The sequence below is a fragment of the Sciurus vulgaris genome (genome assembly GCF_902686455.1).
Source record: "Sciurus vulgaris genome assembly, chromosome: 4".
Taxonomy (NCBI): Eukaryota; Metazoa; Chordata; class Mammalia; order Rodentia; family Sciuridae; genus Sciurus; species Sciurus vulgaris.
In genome coordinates this window covers 176,544,990-176,564,527 of record NC_136464.1, presented here as the reverse complement: position 1 = coordinate 176,564,527, position 19,538 = coordinate 176,544,990, and the positions used below count along the sequence as shown (strand labels likewise).

General features: G+C 50.7%; 2 protein-coding genes across 12 annotated transcripts in view; one reads left to right on the top strand and one right to left on the bottom strand.

Annotated features, from left to right (window-relative positions):
* GGACT (gamma-glutamylamine cyclotransferase) overlaps nucleotides 1-18,876 on the top strand; it is a 46,443-nt gene extending 27,567 nt beyond the window's left edge. For 5 of the 7 annotated variants that reach the window (XM_079138657.1, XM_079138654.1, XM_079138653.1 and 2 more), the window contains 2 exons: nucleotides 7,446-7,498; nucleotides 16,827-18,876. In XM_079138657.1, the coding sequence (XP_078994783.1) occupies nucleotides 16,840-17,289 (450 nt within the window). In that variant the 5' untranslated portion in view covers nucleotides 7,446-7,498; nucleotides 16,827-16,839 and the 3' untranslated portion in view covers nucleotides 17,290-18,876. Of the gene's footprint in view, nucleotides 1-7,445; nucleotides 7,499-15,119; nucleotides 15,311-15,332; nucleotides 15,502-16,826 lie in introns of those variants that run through there. The other 2 variants (XM_079138658.1, XM_079138659.1) reach the window with 2 other exon arrangements.
* The window catches only part of PCCA (propionyl-CoA carboxylase subunit alpha), a 369,734-nt gene continuing 361,622 nt past the window's right edge, over nucleotides 11,427-19,538 (bottom strand). For 4 of the 5 annotated variants that reach the window (XM_079138618.1, XM_079138619.1, XM_079138617.1 and 1 more), the window contains one exon: nucleotides 18,867-19,205. In XM_079138618.1, the coding sequence (XP_078994744.1) occupies nucleotides 19,137-19,205 (69 nt within the window). In that variant the 3' untranslated portion in view covers nucleotides 18,867-19,136. Of the gene's footprint in view, nucleotides 12,797-18,142; nucleotides 19,206-19,538 lie in introns of those variants that run through there. The other variant, XM_079138616.1, reaches the window with a different exon arrangement.

The following is a 19,538-nucleotide window of genomic DNA, read 5'->3' as shown; positions in this document are numbered from 1 at the left end:
TTTCAGTGCTTGAGTCTTGCACACATTTTGTTAAATTTGACTATCAGGATCTCAACTTTTTGTTGTTAACTGCAAATGATACTAGATTATTTAGAATTTCAAGTTCCAGTTTTTCTCTGCTAGTATATAAATATACAGTTGATTTCCAGAGACACTCTGTCACTGAGCTATATCCCTAGTCCTTCATATTTATCTACTTTTAGTTTGGGGTAGGGTCTAAGTTGCCCAGGCTGGCCTTGAACTTGTGACCCTCCTGCCTCAGCCTCCTGAGTCACTGGGATTGCAGCTGTGCACCACCCTGCCTGGCTGATTTTTGTATATTGACCTTGTATCCTAAGTTCTTGCTAAACCCTAGTTCTAATAACTTTTTGTGGATTCCTGAGTGTTTTCTCTACAGAAAGTCATGTCAATGGGAAAAGAGAAAGGATAGTTCCTGTTGATAGAACTGGGAAGGGTGGACATCCTCGCCCTGCCTCCAGTACCAGGGACACGCGTTTGGTTATTCACCGTGAGGAAGGCTGCTAGCTGTCAGCGGTTCGGAGCTGTCCCTTACCACATCGAGGAAGTCATCTTCTATCCCCAGTTTACTGAGAATTTTTGTCATGGACTTGTTGAATTTTGTCAAATGCTTGTTTTACATCTTCAAAATCATCTTACAGTTCTTCTATTTTAATGTGTTCCTCTGGTGAGTCATTAATTTTTAAGTATTAAAACTACCTTACCTTGCTAGGGTGAAACATTTTTTGGTAATGATGTATAATGCTTTTTATATATTGCTAGATTTACTTTGCTAATGTTTGTTTGAGACTTTTGCATTTATGTTTATGATAGTAGCCTGTAGTTTTCATTTCTACCAATCTGTTGATTTGGTTTTGGAATCATAAATGGAATTAAGTGCTTACTTCCTGAGCACTCACAGCAACCAGGCACTGTGCTGCACACCTGTAATCCCAGCAGTTCTGGAGGCCGAGGCAGGAGGATCACAAGTTCAAGGCTAGCCTGGGCACCTTAGCAAGACCTTGCCTCAAATTTAAAAAAATAAAAAGGACTAGGGTTATAGCTCAGTGGTAGAGTGCCCTGGGTTTCATCCCCAGTAACTAACACTCTCTCTCTCTCCTTCCTCCCCTCCCCCCACTCCCCCCCCCCCACACACACACAGAATTAGGAGTGTGCCTTCCTTTTCTAGACTTTGGAAATATTTGTTTAATACTGGTGTTATTTCCTCCTAAATCTTCTAAGTGTTTGGTAGGGTTAACCAATGAAGCCACCTCATTCTACGTGAGGGTTTTAAACTGAGTGAATGCATATGAAGACATACAGGACTATTCAGGTCACCGTCTTCTTGAATGAGTTTTGGTCCTTTGTGCCTTTCAGGATGTTTTTGTGTTTCATCTACATTGTAGAATTTATTGTGTTACGTTCCGGTTACATTCCTCAACTGTAAGATACATGTAGGGATGTCCCTCCTTAGTGAGGGGGATGAGGTGCAATCCACAAACAGCTCAGCGTCCACCTGGCTCTCTCTTCTTCCAGAAAGAAGAGGGGTGGGGCTGCATTCATACCTCGCTTTGCACACGGAGGAAGAGGGTCAGCCCTGCAGCCTGCTGAGTTGCGAGATGGGGGTCAGAGCTCCCCAGAGCCAGCGAGTGGGTGGGAGGAGGCCACAGGGGCTCCCTGGTCAGGCAGCCCCTCTGCTCCCGCTGGTGCCCACAGCTGGGGAGGAGGGCTGGCCTCCTGTGAAGAGGGCCCACTTCCTGGAAAGTGATGTTTATTTCAACTGCAGGAGGAGGAGGGAGAGAAATTCCTGAACTTGAAAATAAGGGAGACCATTGTTATATTAAAACAATGCCAGGTTTGCATGAATTTTTTGAGGAAAAACATTGAACTTACAAGGGATGGGATTGTTCTCTTCACATGCCCCCTTCTCTGCTCCCCCGTCTCAGTACCAGGTGCAGACCAGACTCAAGGCTGGGTTTCTGGGGAGGAGCAAAGGGTCGAACATTTAAGGGCTTGGGCTAGGCCTCGGGTAGCCACTTTTCCTCTTTTTGGGGACTTACTGAGATAAAGGTGAAGTCTACCAATGCCAACCAAGGGGGAGTAAGGGGACAGTAGGTGCCTTGTGGGTTGTGTGCACTGCTCCCAAGCTGGACAGAAGTTTCCTCAGCTGGGACAGTTGAGGCAGAGGAGAGGGTCCTCAAGTTTTCTTCTTCCTGTTTACCTATACAATTTTTGTTTGTTTGTTAATACAAAAAGTAGTTTGGGGCTGGGAGTGGTGACATGCCTGTAATGCCAGCTACTCTGGAGGCTGAGGCAGGAAGATTGCAAGTTCAAGGCCACCTGGGCAACTTACCAAGATCCTGTCTCAAAATAAAGGGCTGGCGGGGTAGTGGTAGAGTGCCCTGGTTTAATCCCCAGTCTCCTCCCCTGCAAGAAAAAAAAAAAAAGACAGAAAGAGGGAAAGAAAGTCGTTTAGGCAGGGAAATGAGAGCGCTCCTATAGACAAAAAAGTTTAAACGCCTGATGTGCTACATGCCTGAGTTATGCAATTCAGAAAGTCAGTGAAGAGAGTTTTCTCTTAAAAGAAAAAAGTAAAGAAAAACATATCTTGTTTTGTTTTTGAAAAAGGTTTTATTTGAACAATACGTAAACTGAAGGGCGATGCCATCTGTCCCCCATACCCATGACGTAGGAAAGGGGGTTTACATTTAACCAGGGATTTCTGTAGCCCTGGGTGGACTGCACATTGGCTTTTAAGTGCTTTTTTAAAGTCGGGTACACAGCAGGCTGTAAACCTGAGGGGCTGGTGTGCCGGCTCCAGCCTCCGTCCCAACCCTGTCCCCGCCTTTTGTCAGTGTTCCCACTTGACAGAGCTCGAGTGGGAGCAAACTGGGGTGGTGGCCACACCTGTACTCACAGGCACTTGGGAGGCTGAGGCAGGAGGATGCAGGTTCAAAGCCAGCCTCAGCAACTTAGCAAGACCTCCCTGAGAAAAAGGGCTGGGGATGTGGCTCAGGGGTAGAGCACCTTGGGTTCAACCCCCTGTGCCACACACACCAGAAGAGGGCGCTCTGCATAGGTGTGCAGAGGTATGACAGGGTCAGTTCAGTTGGCTGGGTGGGTCCGGTTTCCCCATCCCCAGTGTGGATCAGATTTGGACTCAGCGTTCAGGCTTCTGACAGCGAATAGTGCGAGCTGCAGGGTGAGGACTCGGGAATGTGAGTAAATGGATCCACCTGATGCAAAGCACTTAACAGCTTGTTCAGTAACATGCCCTTAATTTCTTCCCTGACCCCCTCATAAATCAGAGTTTTAACCGAATTTAACTTGGGGTAATTAATACAAGCCCTGAAAGGATTTGAATGCTTTGGGGACAGCAATTAGTGGAAAAGCCCATCAGGCTTTTGAGTTCTGTGCTTTTATATTCTCAAAGGCTTATGCTTTAGGGTATAACTAGGTCTGTGTGAGAGCCGCGTGCAGCGCCTCTTTCTTTGGCGCTACCGCGGGCGCTCACCATCTCCAGCGTGGCACGTCTCTTTCTATCTGCTGCCTCCCACCCCATCCTTGCAGGCAGTCGGTGCCTTTCCCGAGCACTTGAGCTGGTTTTAATAATATTTTTACAGAAACAATCTGTCATTGCCACCAAAAGAACTGAATCCTGATTTCCAGGCCCACTGAAGGTGGAGCCTTACTCCTGACCAGCTGGCTGCTGACGCAGAGGCCAGGAGACCTCCATGCAGCTCATGCGTTGGTTTCTAGTGGTCGGCTGGGTTTGCAGTTCCTGTGAGCTCCTGATTTCATGTGCTAGGCAATGGGTCAGGGTCTTATCTTTCTAGAATATTTTGTTAGCAGACCACTTCAAAGAGAAGAGAATGGCTCTGTGGAATATTTTATCGTTCTTCAGGACTTCTTTTAACTTGAATTCAAGTTTTGGAATTTGCATTTCAAAACTCTCCATTTCTCACCTAAGAAACATAAAAAAAGGACTATGAAGTGTCTCTGAAAAAAAAAAAAAAAAACCCTGTGAGTTGTGTACCAGTGCATAGTCAGTCCTGCCTCGAACCCTGCAGGTCAAGTACTCCAGGCCGAATACACATATTCTGAGCAATGGCCAGCATACAAGCTAAAAGCTCCAGCAGGCCTGGAAAAAGACAAGCCATTTGCTGCGTTTCCCAGTAGCCAAGGGTGGAAAATCACTGTCTGGCCTACAGCCAGCAGGGACGGGGCCCTGGATGGGCACAGAAGGCTCTGACTGTGTCCCGTGTCCAGTCTCAGACATCCCCTGCACCCCTCATCCATACCTCTGCGGTACTGACCTTGACTCTGCCACCCTCTGTGAAGCCAGTTAGTAAACACAGAGCAGTCTGTCTGGTTTTGTGTGTTGCATGTTGGGCTCCAGAAAGTGACTGGGTGTAAGAGGCCACCGTAACTGCTCGCAGAGGTACTTGGGAAATATGCAGTCTGTGGAGACCCTAGGTCTGCTATGGTGAGTGTCCGCTTTGATCGGGGACTGAGAGAGAGACTGGTGATAGTGACCAAGCCCAAATGGCCTGCAGCCTGCCTGCCTTTCCTGAGCTCCTTCAACGTTTATTGTTAGGTCAACTTTCTTTGCACTATACTGTGTATTCAACAAAAGTCCCAGATGAAGCGTACAGGAGGAGGTATTGGCAGATGGCTGCCCCCTGGAACCACCTGGAACAAGTCTGGGTATCGCCATCTCCCATCCCTGCAGAGTGCCTCCTGGGGAGCGCCCGCTGCCCAGAGATGGGTCTCATGGGTTCTAGATCACACTTCCCTACTGGGCACTGAGCCCCCTGCTTCGGGCCCGGCTACCTGGGTCACATTACAGGTCTGGAGCACTTGTTCTCCCTGGGCCTGGCTTTTCTGGTGGGGTGTGGATCTGAAGTGGTGGCAGAGCCCCAGAGTGAGATGCCCGTGGATTCGCACCAGTGTCCAGCATATAAGGGCTTTAAGTGTCCCTAGGGGTGAGATCGTCTTGTGTAGCCTTGAGCAGGACTTTGAGAGTGAAGTGGAGCCCTCACTCCAAGGCGGCCGCCCTGCTGCCTCTTTAACCTCCAAGCTGCAGGTGGCACCAGCAGGTGCCTCCGGGTTCCTAGGGGCACCCTCGGGCATTGGCGCCTTCTCTGGCGTTGGAGCTGCTGGCCCCAGACCTGTTGTTGTCAGGCGTCTGTGTGGCTGCCGAGCCTGCTGGGAGCAGCAGGGGCCAGCTGCACCACTGCCAGGCTGTGCCTGGCCCTGGTACCCTGGCAAGTTCTCCACCCGCCTGTGTGCACAGGGTTTCTTCCTGGCCCTGCATTTTGGGATTTTCCAGCTACTCTCTCGTTCCCTCCAGGTGCAGCGGGGAAGGCCAGGTCTGCACTGGTGGTCCATGTATGTTCCGAAGATGGTACCACAATTGTTTTTAAAATGATGGGGCCCAAAACCCATGGAATGGTTGCCAAGGCCACGTTCCTAGGGCCCCATAAAGCACTGTTCGTTTCCCTAGACCATGAGGGTGGCAGGGGCACAGCCTCTGGGTCGAAGGCATGGTCTTCACTGGCCTGCAGTGAAGCCAGGGAGGCGCTTTGCCAGCCTCCTTCTGGGGTACTCAGAGGGGCCAGTGGGGACCGGCTGTAGCAGGAAGCCCTCATCCTTGCTGAGAAGAAGCTGGCGAGCAGGAGATGAAAGCATCAAAGCACCCACAGGATGCGCCGCAGCCCTGCCTGGCATGGCGCCGGGCTGCGGGGAAGGGTGACCTCAGACCCCTCGGGCTCGCAGGCCAGGCCGAGTTCAGAGTTCATGGCATTTTGTTTTTTCACCTGCTTCCTACGTTCTGAGAGACTTCTGAAGAATTAATGTGTAACTATGTCAGACACTCGCCTTCTCTCCTGGGAAAAGAGGGTAGGGGAAGAGGCTCCTGGACTGCGCGCCCCAAGGCTTCTGAGGAAAATCCTCCCTGGAGGAAACGAGCCACTAGCATGTGCTCCCTGCTGCGTTCCCAGCACCGCCCGTCACTCTGTGCGTGTTCTGAAGCTAGGGCAGCACTTGGCACTGTGCTCAGTTGTGACAGGGGGGACTGAGCTCTGACCACTGTGCCCTCCATGAACTTGGTGGGGCCAAGGCTCCCCTGGAGCCAACTTTGACACAAGATGGCGAATAACAGGAGCTAACGAGGGCCCACGAAGGGACAGGCGAGCTCTGTGCTGAGTGGCTCGCTGGACAGGAGGCTCTGGTGCTGAAGCCATTTCTCCTCCAGTCCAGGGCGAGTGGCAGAGCTGCAGGCCACCCATACCCAGTCCCTTTACTGACAACGGGCACGGTGCCGTGGGAGTGGTTGGATTTATCTGTGGAGCAGAGCCTGAAGTGACAGTACTGATTTTCCTCCTGTTCCCTTGTGTCAGTAAATTTAAACAAAGGGAATGCGTGCCTTACCGAGGCACCTGTTTTAAAGGTCACCTTGTTAAAGGCAATGTCCACGTAAGATCCTTTGGCAAATCCGGAAGAGCGAGGTATCGGCCCTGTTGGTTGGCCTGGCGTGTGTTCAGGGGTGCACTGGGCATATGAATAAACTCGCAAGTCCTGCCTTTTACACTCTTGCCACCAGGTGGCCAGGAGGGAGATTAAACAGGCCCAGGCCAGCAATGATGGGGAGGACTCTGATCCCTCTCCATTTCTGCTCCAGTGAAGAAACCCGAAACGACAGACGGCCTGCGCTTCCAGAGAGAAACTGCTGAGCGTGTGACAGGGGCCTTCAAGCAGTGCCGGCCGGATGCGTGTTGCCATGAGGGGTTCTGTGTTTTTCTAAATATTGACAAGTTAAACCAGCCAGATTTTGCTGAACTAAAACTTTTCGAGGCACTCTGAGCCCGTTCCACCTCCAGACTGGCCCCTGGATGGCCACACTGTTCCTGGCCAGCTGGGTTTGGGACAGAGATTCAGCTTTGGGCTCTCCAGCTCCCAGGCCGAGCACGCCTCGGTCCTGAGAGTCCACGGGGAAGCAGGCTCTTGAACCCGACAGTGGAAGGCTCCAGAAACAAGTCTTAGGTGAGACTGTCCTCGATTCCATGTGTTAGAGGTACAAAGTGCAATCCAGGCATGAGGGATGGGGACGCATGCATTTAGACTTTTCTTCATGGCCACGTCTGGTAGCTTAAGGACAGCAGCACGTGGTACAAGCTGCACTTTCTCCTGGGTGTTTGTTACAGTATCACAAAGAGAAAAGAATCCTGTCCCATGGACAGACCCTGCCCGCTGCCTGGCCTTAGGGTGCATTTGGGGTGCTGCTCGGTTCTCCAGTCTGTTAGCCGTGACAAGCCACCTCTTGGCTGTACTCCACTTTGTCCACAATTTGCTTTTCTGATTCAAAGTGAACATGAGTGCCTTAATCCTCTAATGGGAATTAATTGCTTGTTTCGGTGCTTAACTCTGATCCTTTCTCAATCCCACAGGGACGGGTTGCTTCCTGAAGGATCTGTGTGTGTTCAGAACATAGTCAGAAAAGGTAAGGATGTGTCTGCGGTGAAGGAAGCCGGGAGTGCAGAGGCCCTTGTGGCGGGAGCCATGTTTTCAAACCAGTGTTGCATTATGAAGGGTACGCGTGCAGACATGTTCCCTAGGAAAGATCAGCTTCCTTTGCCTGGTTTCTGCAGTGGAATTAAGCTATCAGAAACTCGCTCGGTTATCTTCCAGGACTGGAGCCCGCGGTCTGGGCGCCTCTCGACCCTTCTGCACAGTGTTGCTCTCTGAGTGTTCTTGGTTCTCCGCAGTCGGTAAGACCACAGCCCCTACTCGCAATGGCTGATTTCCGCTCTCACTTCTAGAGTACTCTTGTAGATTTCTAGAGGCTTAAGAATACAGCTGGCAGGGAGCTGGAGTTGTGGCTCAGTGGTGGGGCGCTTGCCTGGCATGTGTGACATCCTGGATTCGATCCTCAGCACCACGTATAAATACATAAAAATAAAAGATCCATTGACAACTGAAAAACAACAACAACAACAAAACACACATAGCTAGCAGATCTTTTTGTACAATCTTGCTAAAAGAAGGCGGTTGGGGTACGGAGGGGCGGGGAGGAGGGAAATGAGCTGCGTGGGGAGCTGGTGCCCGGCACGCAGTCAGCCATTGGTGCAGACTGGCTCCCGGGGAAGCACGACAGACACTCTCCCCGAGGCCTGCAGCTGCCTGGTGGTGGAGGTGGCTATTGATCCAGGCCTGCCATTGTCACAGTGCACTGTGTCCTTAAGTGTCCACCCACAGAACACCGGGCTGCCCCACGTGAGGTGGCCCTGCAGGGCTGGGCCTACATGGTATCTGGCCCTGTAGAACCTGCTCCTTCAGTGTCAGGGTCCAGGCTGCTTGGGAACCTCTACGTCACATTAGCCAGATCCAAATAGCAATCCTGGTCCTGCTCTGGAAAAGCCCATGTGGTGCACCTAAGCTGTCCCTGCGTGTTCTGTATTAAACCAAGCACCTGCATTTCATGCAAGACTCTTGCCATCACCCAGGGCTGTGGGAAGAAGGACCAGCATGCAGGAGGGCACAGGGCTGAAGATACAGCACCTTGCCACGACTCTGGGGCAGCAGCCCTTCCCTAGTGTGGCCCAGGGGCTGCTCCATCAGAGCAGGGTTCTCATGCCCTCCTAGGCAGAGGAACCCAGGCACGCTTCGGGTCATTCCTGGCCACTGAAGTGGACTTCTCACATGTTCGGCTGGCTGCTATCTTCACGGCAGCCTTGGCAATGAGCTGAACATGACAGGCAAGGAAGCACATTAAAGCCAGAGCTAGGAGACGTAAAGGGACAATAGAAGTTAGGTCGGATTAGGTTAGCCAGAGTCCAGAAACAGCCGTGAGGGCGGAGAAGATCTCAGCAGACTGACAGCTACCTAGAGATTGAGATAGAAAGTACTCACCCCACACTCCCCCAAAAGAAAAGCCCAGGACCAGATGGCTTATGTGAATTCTAACAAACATTTAAGGAATTAACACCAGTCTTCCTGAAATAAATCCAAAAATCGAAGAGGAAGGAACACTTCCAAATTCATTCCATGAAGCCAGCATTACCTTAAGACTAAAGCCAGACAAGGACACTAAAGAAGACTACAAGCCAGGTGTGGTGGTGCTGCACGCCTGTAATCCCAGCAGCTCGGGAGGCTGAGGCAGAAGGATCGTGAGTGCAAAGCCAGCCTCAGCAAAAGCAAGGCACTAAGCAACTCAGTGAGACCTGGTCAAAAAAGGGCTGGGGATGTGGCTCAGTGGTCGAGTGCCCCTGAGTTCAATCCCTGGTACCAAAAAGAAAAAAAAAAGACAACTACAGACCAACATCCCCCATGAAGACTGATGCAAAATCCTCAAGAGAATACTAGCAAACAATCAACAATACATTAAAAGTACCATATTCATGGTTGAGATTTATCCCTGGAATGTGAGGATGGATCAACATACAACAATCAATCATTGCCAGCATAGTGGTGCACACCTGTAATCTCACTGACTCGGGAGGCTGAGGCAGAAGTATCCCAAGTTGGAAGCCAGCCTTGGCAATTTAGCAAGAATTGTCTCAATATTTTAAAAAAGGGCTGGAGATATAGCTCAGAAGCAGAGCTTTCCAGTATTACACATACACACACGTGAACCATTGTAATATGCATTACAGAATGAAGGGGAAAATCACTTGGTCATCTCCATTGATATAGAAAAAGCATTTGACAGGATCTGGTACTGGGCTGGGGATATAACTCAGTTGGTAGAGTGCCTGCCTCGCATGCACAAGGCCCTGGGTTCAATCCCCAGCTCCACCACAAATAATATTAATAATAAAAAAGGATTCAATGCTATTTCTTGGTAAAAATATTCCAATTAGGAATGGTAGAGTCCTCTGTGGAAAGCCTCCAGCTTATCACTCAGCGCTCTTCCCCTAAGACCAGGAACAAAGCCAGGACACCTCCTTTCACCACTTGCACCCAACATGGTACTAGGAGACTTGCCTGGAGCGATCAGGGGAGAAAAAGAAACAAAAGCCACCCCAATTGGAAAGAAGTGAACTTGCTTGTTTGCGGACACCATCATCTTGTCTACAGAAAACCTAAAGATGCCACCAAAACACTGTTAGAATAAGTGAAATCAGTAAAGTTTCAGGATACGAAATCAACACGAAAATCAGCTGCATTCGTGTACACTAACAATGAGCCTCCGACCAGCTCAAAAAGAGTAACGTGCCTAGAAATGAACTGAACCCTAAGCTTAACCAAGTGGGTAAAGAGCAAACACGGAAGACGAGCAAACACCATAGAATGAAATGCAGAACACGGGTTCCCGGGGCCTCGGCGACCTGGCTGAACACACTAAGGAGGTCGGGGTGGTCTGTAAATACGGGACCCGCTACAGCGCCTCCCTCTGGAGAATGAGGGAAACTGCAGCAAGCCAGCGCGCCTTCTGTGGCAGAACCAGGAGGAAGGGACGGCTGGGGGCACCTGGCCCTGGGTTCCGCATGAAAACCGTGGCTGGCGGTGCCGGACCGGCCGCACCCCTGCCGTCAGTCAAGTCTGCGAATGGGGGGCGTAGGGCACGGAAGGACAGTGCGAGTCCTACCGGTTGAGAAGCCCTGGCCTGTAATGAATGGGTTAGGTTACATACTAAGAAAAGACAAAGGTCTGCGAGACAGTACTGTTAGAACGTGGTACCTCCTCCGGCAGTCACAGATACAGCACGGTCCTTAGCAAACCACCGAGGATGTTTTCTGCAGAAATAGGAAAATCCATCCTAAAATTCATACGGAATCTCAAGTGTCCCCAAATAGAAAAAACAGTATTAAAAAAAAATGACAGTATTGGAAGTTGCATTCTTCCTGATCTCAGATTTTCCTGAAAGCTACAGCAACCAAAGTAGTGACGGTAGTAGCAAGAAGGTAGACATATACACCAGCGAGAGAGGACCCAGGAAGACACTCGTCCCTGTGTGTACACAAAGAGCTTCGTCAAGGTGAGACCCCTCAATGGGCGAAGGACGGTTTATCAGTAAATGGTGTTGGGAACACTGGATATCCATGCAAATGAGTGAAGTTAGACGCTTCTTTCACATTTTAAAATTAAGATAGGTCAAAGAACAAAATTAAGAGCTAAATGTATAAAACTCGGAAAACAATTTGGAAAAAAACTACATGACATTGGATTTGGCAATGACTTCTTGGGTATGACACCAAAATCACAGGCAACAAAATCAAAAATAAATTCTGCATCAAAAAGTTTTTCATGCATTAAAGGTCACAGTCAGCAGAATGAAAAGGCAACCCAGGGACTCAGAAAATAAGTACAAACCATATATCTGGAAAGGGGCTATTATCCAGGAAATAGAACTCCTAAGACACAACCTCAAAAACCCAACAACTCAATTATATTGAGTAAGGACCTGAAAAGACATTTTTCCAAAAAAGATAGAGGTGGCCAAGAAAAGATGCTCAAGGTCACTGAGCCACAGGAAGATGATAATCAAAACCAACAATGAAATACCGCCTCACACCCACTAGGATGGCCACTATCCCAAAACAACAACAGAGCAAGCGCTGGTGAGGCTGTGGAGAGACCTTGGGAACCCTTCTGTGCTGCTGAGGCCATGTCAGAGAATGCACTGGCTGGAAGGCAGTATGGCAGTTCCTTTAAAAAAAAAAAAAAAAAAAAATTGACCATGTGAACTCAGTTCCACCTCTAGGCATTTTTATCCAGAATAACTGAAAGCAAGATCTCAAAGAGATATTTACACACTCCTGTTTGTAGCAGCATTATTCACAATAGCCAAGAGTTAGAAGCAACCCAAGTGTCCATCAGCAGATAAATGGATAAGTAAAATGTAGTACAGCCATACAGTGGAATATTGCGTAGCATTAAAAAGGAGAAATTCTGAAACATGTTGTATCAGTGAACCTTGAGGACATTATGCCAAGTGAAGTAAGCCAGTCACAAAAAGACAAATATGACATAATTTCTCTTAGGTAGGGCACTTAGGTTAATCAATTTCATAGAGATGGGAAGCACAGTGGTGGTTCACAGGACTGGTGAGAGTTTTTTAAACAGGAATAGTTTGTTTTGCAAGATGAAAAAATTCTGGAGATCTGTTTCACAACAATGTGCATCTACATAGTACAAATGAGCACTAAAAAATGGGTTAGATGGTGGATGTTATCACAGTTGTTGAAAATTCAAGAATGAAAAGGGAAACACAAGACGATTTGGTTTATCAGAAGTCACTCACAGTGGCCCATGCCACAATTCCCAGCCACCTAGGAGGCTGAGGCAGGAAGATGGCAAGTCCCAGGCCAGCCTCAGTAATTCAGTGAGACCCTATCTGCGTAGCTCAGTGTGTCAGAGCCACAGAGGCGTTCAGAATGCGTCAGCTCTGGACTCGACTCCGCTGCTGCCCCTTGCCAGCTGTGCCCAGAACCCCCATCTAAGCCACCGACTCGGTTTCCAGTCTGCCAAACGAGGAGGACACCACTCACCATCAGAGGTGTGAGCGTTAGAGAACAGAGCCAATGTGACCTACTGAGCATGGCCCCAAGGACCCAGATAATGCCCGGTGCTGCTGTGATCAAGGCCACAGAGGACCCAAGCCACAACGGGGCCGCCTTGCGAACCTGCTTCTGGCGGGGCACCCTCCTGGGACCCACGTGTCCTTCTGCCTCTCACCCGAGCCTGCCTGTCCACTCTTGGATGGACTATTTCTTTGCTTGTCCGTTCCACTACTTCCTTTCTGGTGCACATCAGCTTCTGGAAGGTGAAGAGGCCGTATCCCCATGGAAGGGCTGGGCTGTGCAGTGGGAGGAATAAGAAAAGGGGGAGAGAGGCAATTAGTGAAAAAGAAAATCCACTAGTCTACATCATAACCTTTCATACTCCGGAGGGTCATGGGAAGACCCACATGTGTATACTGTCTCTTGACATGTTATATTCTGTATCTTCTCAGGACTGCCAGCAAAAAGGCTATTACCAGATGCAGGTCCTCAAACCTCCAGATCTGTGAGCAAAATGAACCTCTTTTTTTTATAAAGTTACTCAGCTTCAGGTATTTCATTACAGTAACACAAAACAGATTAAAATACCATTCGAACAACCTATATGGCCAAAAGAGGACAGCACGCAACAAAATTTTGAAAAAACAAAACAAAATAAATGATTAGTTAAATTCCCTATACTACAAAAAGAGAAAGAAAAGAAAACAGAATTGAGTGGTAACTGACTTAGCCTGCAGCCACCAGAACGTAAACTTTGGTTCCAGCATCACGAGAAGCCAACGAGATGTTAGCTGACTGGTGTTTCAGAACCATAGGCCAAAGGAGTGTGAAGGCAAGGCCAGAAACAGAAGGCTGAAGGCTGTACACAGGGCAGAGACCCTGGCCCAGCTCCCCTCAAGCCCAGCAGAGGATGGCAGGCTACTTTAGAGAGCTTGAGAGCTGGCAAGAACGCCTGGCACTGGGAACACAGACCCGCCTGAGGGCAGCTATGAGTGGGGATTTTAATGCCTGAGTCCCCCAGTCTGTCCTGAGTGGGCCGAGAGCTCCTCCCTGTCCTACTTCAGTCTCACGTCCACAGAACCTCGGCTTCCAGTATTAAAGGCCGGCCAGGGTCTGTGGCAACTGAAGAGAACCTTGAAGACAGTTAAGACACCAGAACAGGCAGAAAGAGGAAGGGAAGGAAGGTGGAAGACGTGCAGGAGAGGTGGCACTGGGCCCATGACAGGGCAAGAGGCTAGAACTAGAGGACCAGAAAAGACAGCGGAGGTAAACAGGCGGCCAAGAGTGTGGAGTAGCAGAAGATGGAGTAGAACATGAAGAGGACGCCGGGGACGAAGGAGGAGGGGACGGGGCCTCCCCAGAACATCCCCTCCTGAGCACCAGGAGGTCCAGGAGGAGAGGGGAAGGAGACCCGAGCTCGTGAGCGTGCGGTCGAAACTCCCACACCAGGACCCAAAAGGGAAGTCACCCCAGCCATCGCATGACCTTTCAGAACCCAGGGGTAACGTAGGACCAGAGAGGAGAGGCCAGTCCGCAGGCTGCGCACGACCCGCAGCACAGGACCTGGCGGGAACACGGGAGGGAGCTAGGAGAGACAGAGGTGCCCCAGCACGCTGAGGAGGGCGCCTTCTAGAATCTGCCCGCCGCGTTGTTAACCCAGGGTGGAAACTCGGCAAAACGAGGGAGCAGGCCCGGGGTCCCCCCAGCACAGAGAGCTGCGGGTCTGCGGGACAGCAGCGTCCTGCAGACCAGGCTGAGCAGAGGGCGCTGGACCGCGGGCCCCAGGGAGCAGCAGCCAGGAGGGTGGGAGCCTGCAGGTCCCCGTGCTTCCAGAAAAGGTGAGGCTGGGTACCCACCATGGTGACCCCAGCAGAAGCCCAAAGCAGTCTTCATTCCACAAAGAAGAAACTGCCCGGCAAAGGCCACTCAGCCGCAGTGCGCTCCGGGTCCCAGCCGAGAGCGGCGTCCCCTCGGTTCTCCAGCTGACATGCAGAGGACAGGACCCAACGTGTGCGATGTGTGCGGAGTCTCCTGGGAGGGCGGGGCACAGGGCAGAGAGCCCTGGTGGCTGCCGGTGCTTCCTTCTCCAGTTGGCGAGGCTTTAGCACCGACAGGCTGAGGGATCTACCCAGGTCCACAGTCAGCCAGCGTGGGCCAGGATTCCAGCAGGCAGTTGGGTTCTGACGTCGGCACTGTTCGCTCGCTCGCTTGGGGTAGGAAAGGAAGGCAAGGTTCAAAGCAGCACAGAAGAGTGTAGTGACAGCAATAGGGACTGCCGGCGGGGCATCACAGGGCTTGGAACTGTTGCCCTTGCAGGGAATTTCGTTTCTCTTTCTTTTTGGGGGGTACCAGGGATTGAACTCGGGGGCACTCACCACTGAGTCACCTCCCCAGGCCTCTTTTACATTTTATTTAGAGACAGGGTCTCACTGAGTTGCTTAGTGCCTCGCTTTTGCTGAGGCTGGCTTTGAACTCATGATCTTGCCTCAGCCTCTTGAGCCACTGGGATTATAGGTGTCGCCACCGTGCCCGGCTTGTTTTTCTTATGAAGCTGTTTACAGGCTTCCCAATGCACCTTTTTTTTTTTTTTTTTTTTTTCCCCTGTGCTGGAGAGCACCCGAGGCCAGTGCTCTGCCACAGAGCCACACTCGAGCCTGCCCAGGGAACCCCAGCACCAAGGCCTCTGTTCAAGACGCCTGGGCAGAGGGCCCTGAGGCAGGGCTTTGAAGTGGCCCTGCTCCTTCTCAACATTTATCTCCAGGTTGGCTGGCGTCACTCTGCTGTTAGGGAACAGTCTGGCCCAGACCCAGGTGAGCAGTAAATGTTTACCTTCCCCCAGAGCCAGGGTGGCTGCTGGCAGTCACAGTGAGTCTGGGAGGCATGTCGCCCCAAGACCTTGGAAAGGAAGCGCACAGGTGCTGTGGTTAAGCCCTGTGGTCCCACTGCCAGGACCAAGTGCAGATGTGGTGCCAAAACCTCCCTCTCAGTGGCTGGACTCCAGGTGACTGCTTCCCACATACATTTGCTTCTTATTATTCCTAATGTTTCTATAACAGATCTTTAGTGTGAAAATTTCAAAGTCCTTTTAAAAAGATTGAAAACAAGTGGCTTAAGAAACTGCATGTTCTACAAGGCTTCATCCGAAGCCAGGCCTTTCCCACTGGACAGACAAGTGTCTTGAGAGGGCTGCCTTCTCCCAGAAAGCCACCGTAAGGTGCCTGGCACTTCCTGGAGCCACAGTGGCCACTGCATGGTGGTCACGAGCAGGTCACAGGAGCAGCTGTTCACCCAGGCAGGTGTCTGGTGGGTCACTGCTGGGGCCTGGCCAAGGTGTCCTATGGCCTTGGCACTGTTCCACTGTGGTGGGAGGGGTCAGTGAGGTGTTGGTGTGAGGAGGTTGGTGGTCCTAGGTCAGGCCTCAGTCAGGTGAGGCTGAGGAGAGGTCCCCTGCTGCATGCTGGCTCTGCAGTTTCCTCTGAGGCTGTCATGCTGCCTGCGCCAGGAGACCTGGGGAGGAGGGTGCTGTGCACGGCAGTTCTGGGGAGGGGTCAGTTTACCAGGTGGCACAGAGATGGCTGGCATGCCCTGTCTTCATGCTGAAGCAGACTGGTGTCTTGTGACTTTGAGCTTTGCTTTGGGGGTTGACAGGTCCCAAAGTGAAAAGCAAGGCTACCAAAAGTCCCCTCAAATGCATGAAAGACTGTGAAAGTCACCAATGTTTACCCCTTTCTCCAGACCAAGGACTGGCAAACGGAAGGTCTGGCCTGGTGCTGTTTCAAAAGGCCCACAAGCTGAGACTAGCTTGTACATTTTTAAACAGCTGAAAAAAAGAATAAAAATCTTTAATGATATATGAAAATTGTATGAATCTCCAATTTGGGTCCATAAAGAAAGTCTGATTGGAGCTGGTGCAGGGTACAGGCCTATAATCCTGGGTACTTGGGAGCCTGGGGCAGGAAGATCACAAGTTCAAGGCCAGCCTGGACAACTTAGGGAGATCCCATCTCAAAAATTCAAAAAGAAATTCAATGGGCTGAGGATGTAGCTTGGTAGTCGACTGTATGCCTGGCGTGCAGAGGCCCTGGGACCAATCCCCAGTGTAGACAGAGAAGGAATGGAGGGAAGGGGGAGGGGGTAAAAGTAAGTGCGGGACACGGTCACAATCCTCAGCCTGTCTATGGTCAGCAGAGTGGAGTGGCCACAAGGGAACCCCAGCCAACAAAGCCTACCAGATGTTCCCTGGGCCCTTTCTAGACAGTTCGACCCCAGATACAGCTGGCAATTCCTCGCACTCGGTGACGTGCCTGTGTCCTCTCTGCTCCGCAGGCCCTGCAGCCCAATGGCTCTGGTCTTCGTGTACGGCACCCTGAAGCGAGGCCAGCCCAACCACAAAGTCTTGCTGGACAGCGCCAACGGCTCTGCAGCCTTCCGGGGCCGGGGCCGCACGGCCGAGCCCTTCCCCTTGGTGATTGCTGGTGAACACAACATCCCCTGGCTGCTGCACCTCCCGGGCAGGGGCCACCGTGTGGCTGGTGAGATCTACAGGGTGGACGAGCAGATGCTGCGGTTCCTCGACGACTTTGAAGGCTGCCCCCACATGTACCAGCGCACGGTTGTGCCGGTGGAGGTGCTCACGTGGGAGGGTGAGGGCAGCCCTGGGGACCGGGTGCAGTGCTTCGTGTACAGCACGGCCACCAGCCCACCCGAGTGGGCCCACCTCCCCCACCATGAGAGCTACGACGCCGAGGGGCCCCACGGGCTGCGCTACAACCCCCGGGAAAACAGGTAAGCAGGGCCGTCGGCCCGGAGAGGGCAGACCAGGGCCTTTCCAGACATTTGCAGACTCCACCTGGAAAAGAGAGACAGGCCTACCTTTCAGGCACCAATTCTGCAAATAATTTGGACGTCCTGACAGCAAGATTGTACCCTGGAACCTTTCCATCCAGGACACTTATCGCTTGCTGCTTTAAGAGCCTCAGGGGCCTGAATGTACTGGAGAAGAAAAACTTTAGATTTTAATTCCCCTGAAAGGCATTTGGAGAAGTCACATGCTGTCATGATTTCCTGTCATCTGAAGATGACATTCTCAGTGACTGGAAAGACAGCTGCCATTAGGTTTTGGCAGCTGGCTGAACTGATTCTAGTCTGTAGCATCGATAAAGGAAGTTTGAGTAAAAGCTTATTTTGGAAGGTTCAATATAAAAAAAATATCCCCAAGAAAAGTTTGCTGTACTATAACTACAGCATCATTCTTCATAATTATGAGATCACAAACTACTGGAGATGGCCACTTAAGATGTTTTGGGAACTAAAATATAAAGGTGTTGGTGTGATGTTCGACCCTTTCTTAGTAGATTTGATACAAGGTTCTTTTCATTGTAATCTAGCAAAATAATGAACACCCGCTTGCTAGCAGACACAGCTGAGCACCCAGACTTCACACGGAGGTTCATCGGCACCCAGACCCCAGCAGCCAGGCCCATCACCGCCTCCTGAAGGCTTAGGACTTGGGGGTGGGCCTTTCAGAGAAGAACCAACACATTAGCAATTTGTTCTTCAGGCCTGACAGAAGGCTTAGCTTCCAAATACAAACAGCACTTAAAATAATGTTAGCAAGGCACGAAGTACCAATTACTACCCACCTCCATCTGATGATCTGTCAGCGGAGCTTCAAGTCGGCACACGGCTCTGCTGCACAGCTCTCTTCTGCTCACCAGCAAAACCTGAGGTGGATTCCAAGCACTCGAGAACAAATGCGAATGCAGCTGCTGCTCCTTAGTCGCCTGGCTCTCGGCTGGGGGGGCTCACTCACTTTTCAACTTAATGGTAGACCGTGGTTGCTAACTACATCTGGCACAAAACATGATCATTATTTTTAGCCTCTTTTTCTTAATTGGAAGCTTGCTTCGCAAAGCACAAAAAGGCGAGGCTAGGTATCAGCTGATGAGCTCTGGTGAGGTAGCCTAAGCACCAGGAGGGGACCTGGGCAGCCCACCGTCCTCAGAACAGTACAGGCAGCACCCCAGGTCAGTCGGCGGGCCCCAAAGTCACCTCCTGAGGACTCAGCCATCCAGCATGGTACCCACATGCAGCCACAGCAGGAAGGGGGTCGTCCAGGCCACCTAGTCCTTAGGAAGTCACAGATAACCAGCCCCAGGAGTTAGCCTTCAATTATGGAAGCAGGAAGGTAATCAGATTATAAGATGGCAAATGCTGATTTAATAGAATTGGAGGCAGAGAACTGGAATTGAATACATTTCTAAACGGGATCACAATGAAATGCTAGTATTTATGTCAACTGGCACAGTCCGTCGCCTATGTGTACATTGTCTTCATTAAAAAAAAAAAAAAAAAGGCAAACTAATATTTAGACAAATGCTTCATTTTATTGATTTAATTTTGATGCTAGGAAATCTCACAGAAGTACAAATCATATGTACAAGTGTTTATATCAATACAAATGTCCGATGGTGATTTTTTGGCAGAATGTTGGTTTTGACTCTTCTGTGGAATAAATACGAGATGTAGATCCAACGGCACAGGAGTGTTCCCGTGAAACACTTGAATAAATCGAGTGTGAGAGAATAATACAAATGGCTAATTAAATTGGGTGACGCCTGAAAGGCTATAAATACTTCATTCCAGCTCCACGAGCAGATCCCCTTCTCCGACTGTGTCTCCAGCTTTACAATGTACCAGTTTCACCTTGAATTCAAAAAGATGGGGGAGAACGAGAATCATTAGCTAGAGTCAGAAGGGAGAAACCCCCCACGCCTTCTCTGGATGGAACCCACTCTGGGGCCAGGGAGCTTGGCCTGTGCCACTTTGCTCACGTCCATCTGAGGGCATCCTGAGGATCATCAGGATGTCCCTGCAGAGGCTGTGACTCGCCCCTCCCTCTGCCACCTCTTCTGTCCCTGTCAGCCCAAAGAACTTGTATGTACGTTCACACACATGAGTAGTGCACACAGGGGCTGATGAGGAGCCACGCCCGCCCCACCTGAAGAGAGAGAAGTCCTCGGGAGCCTCGAGGCCCGC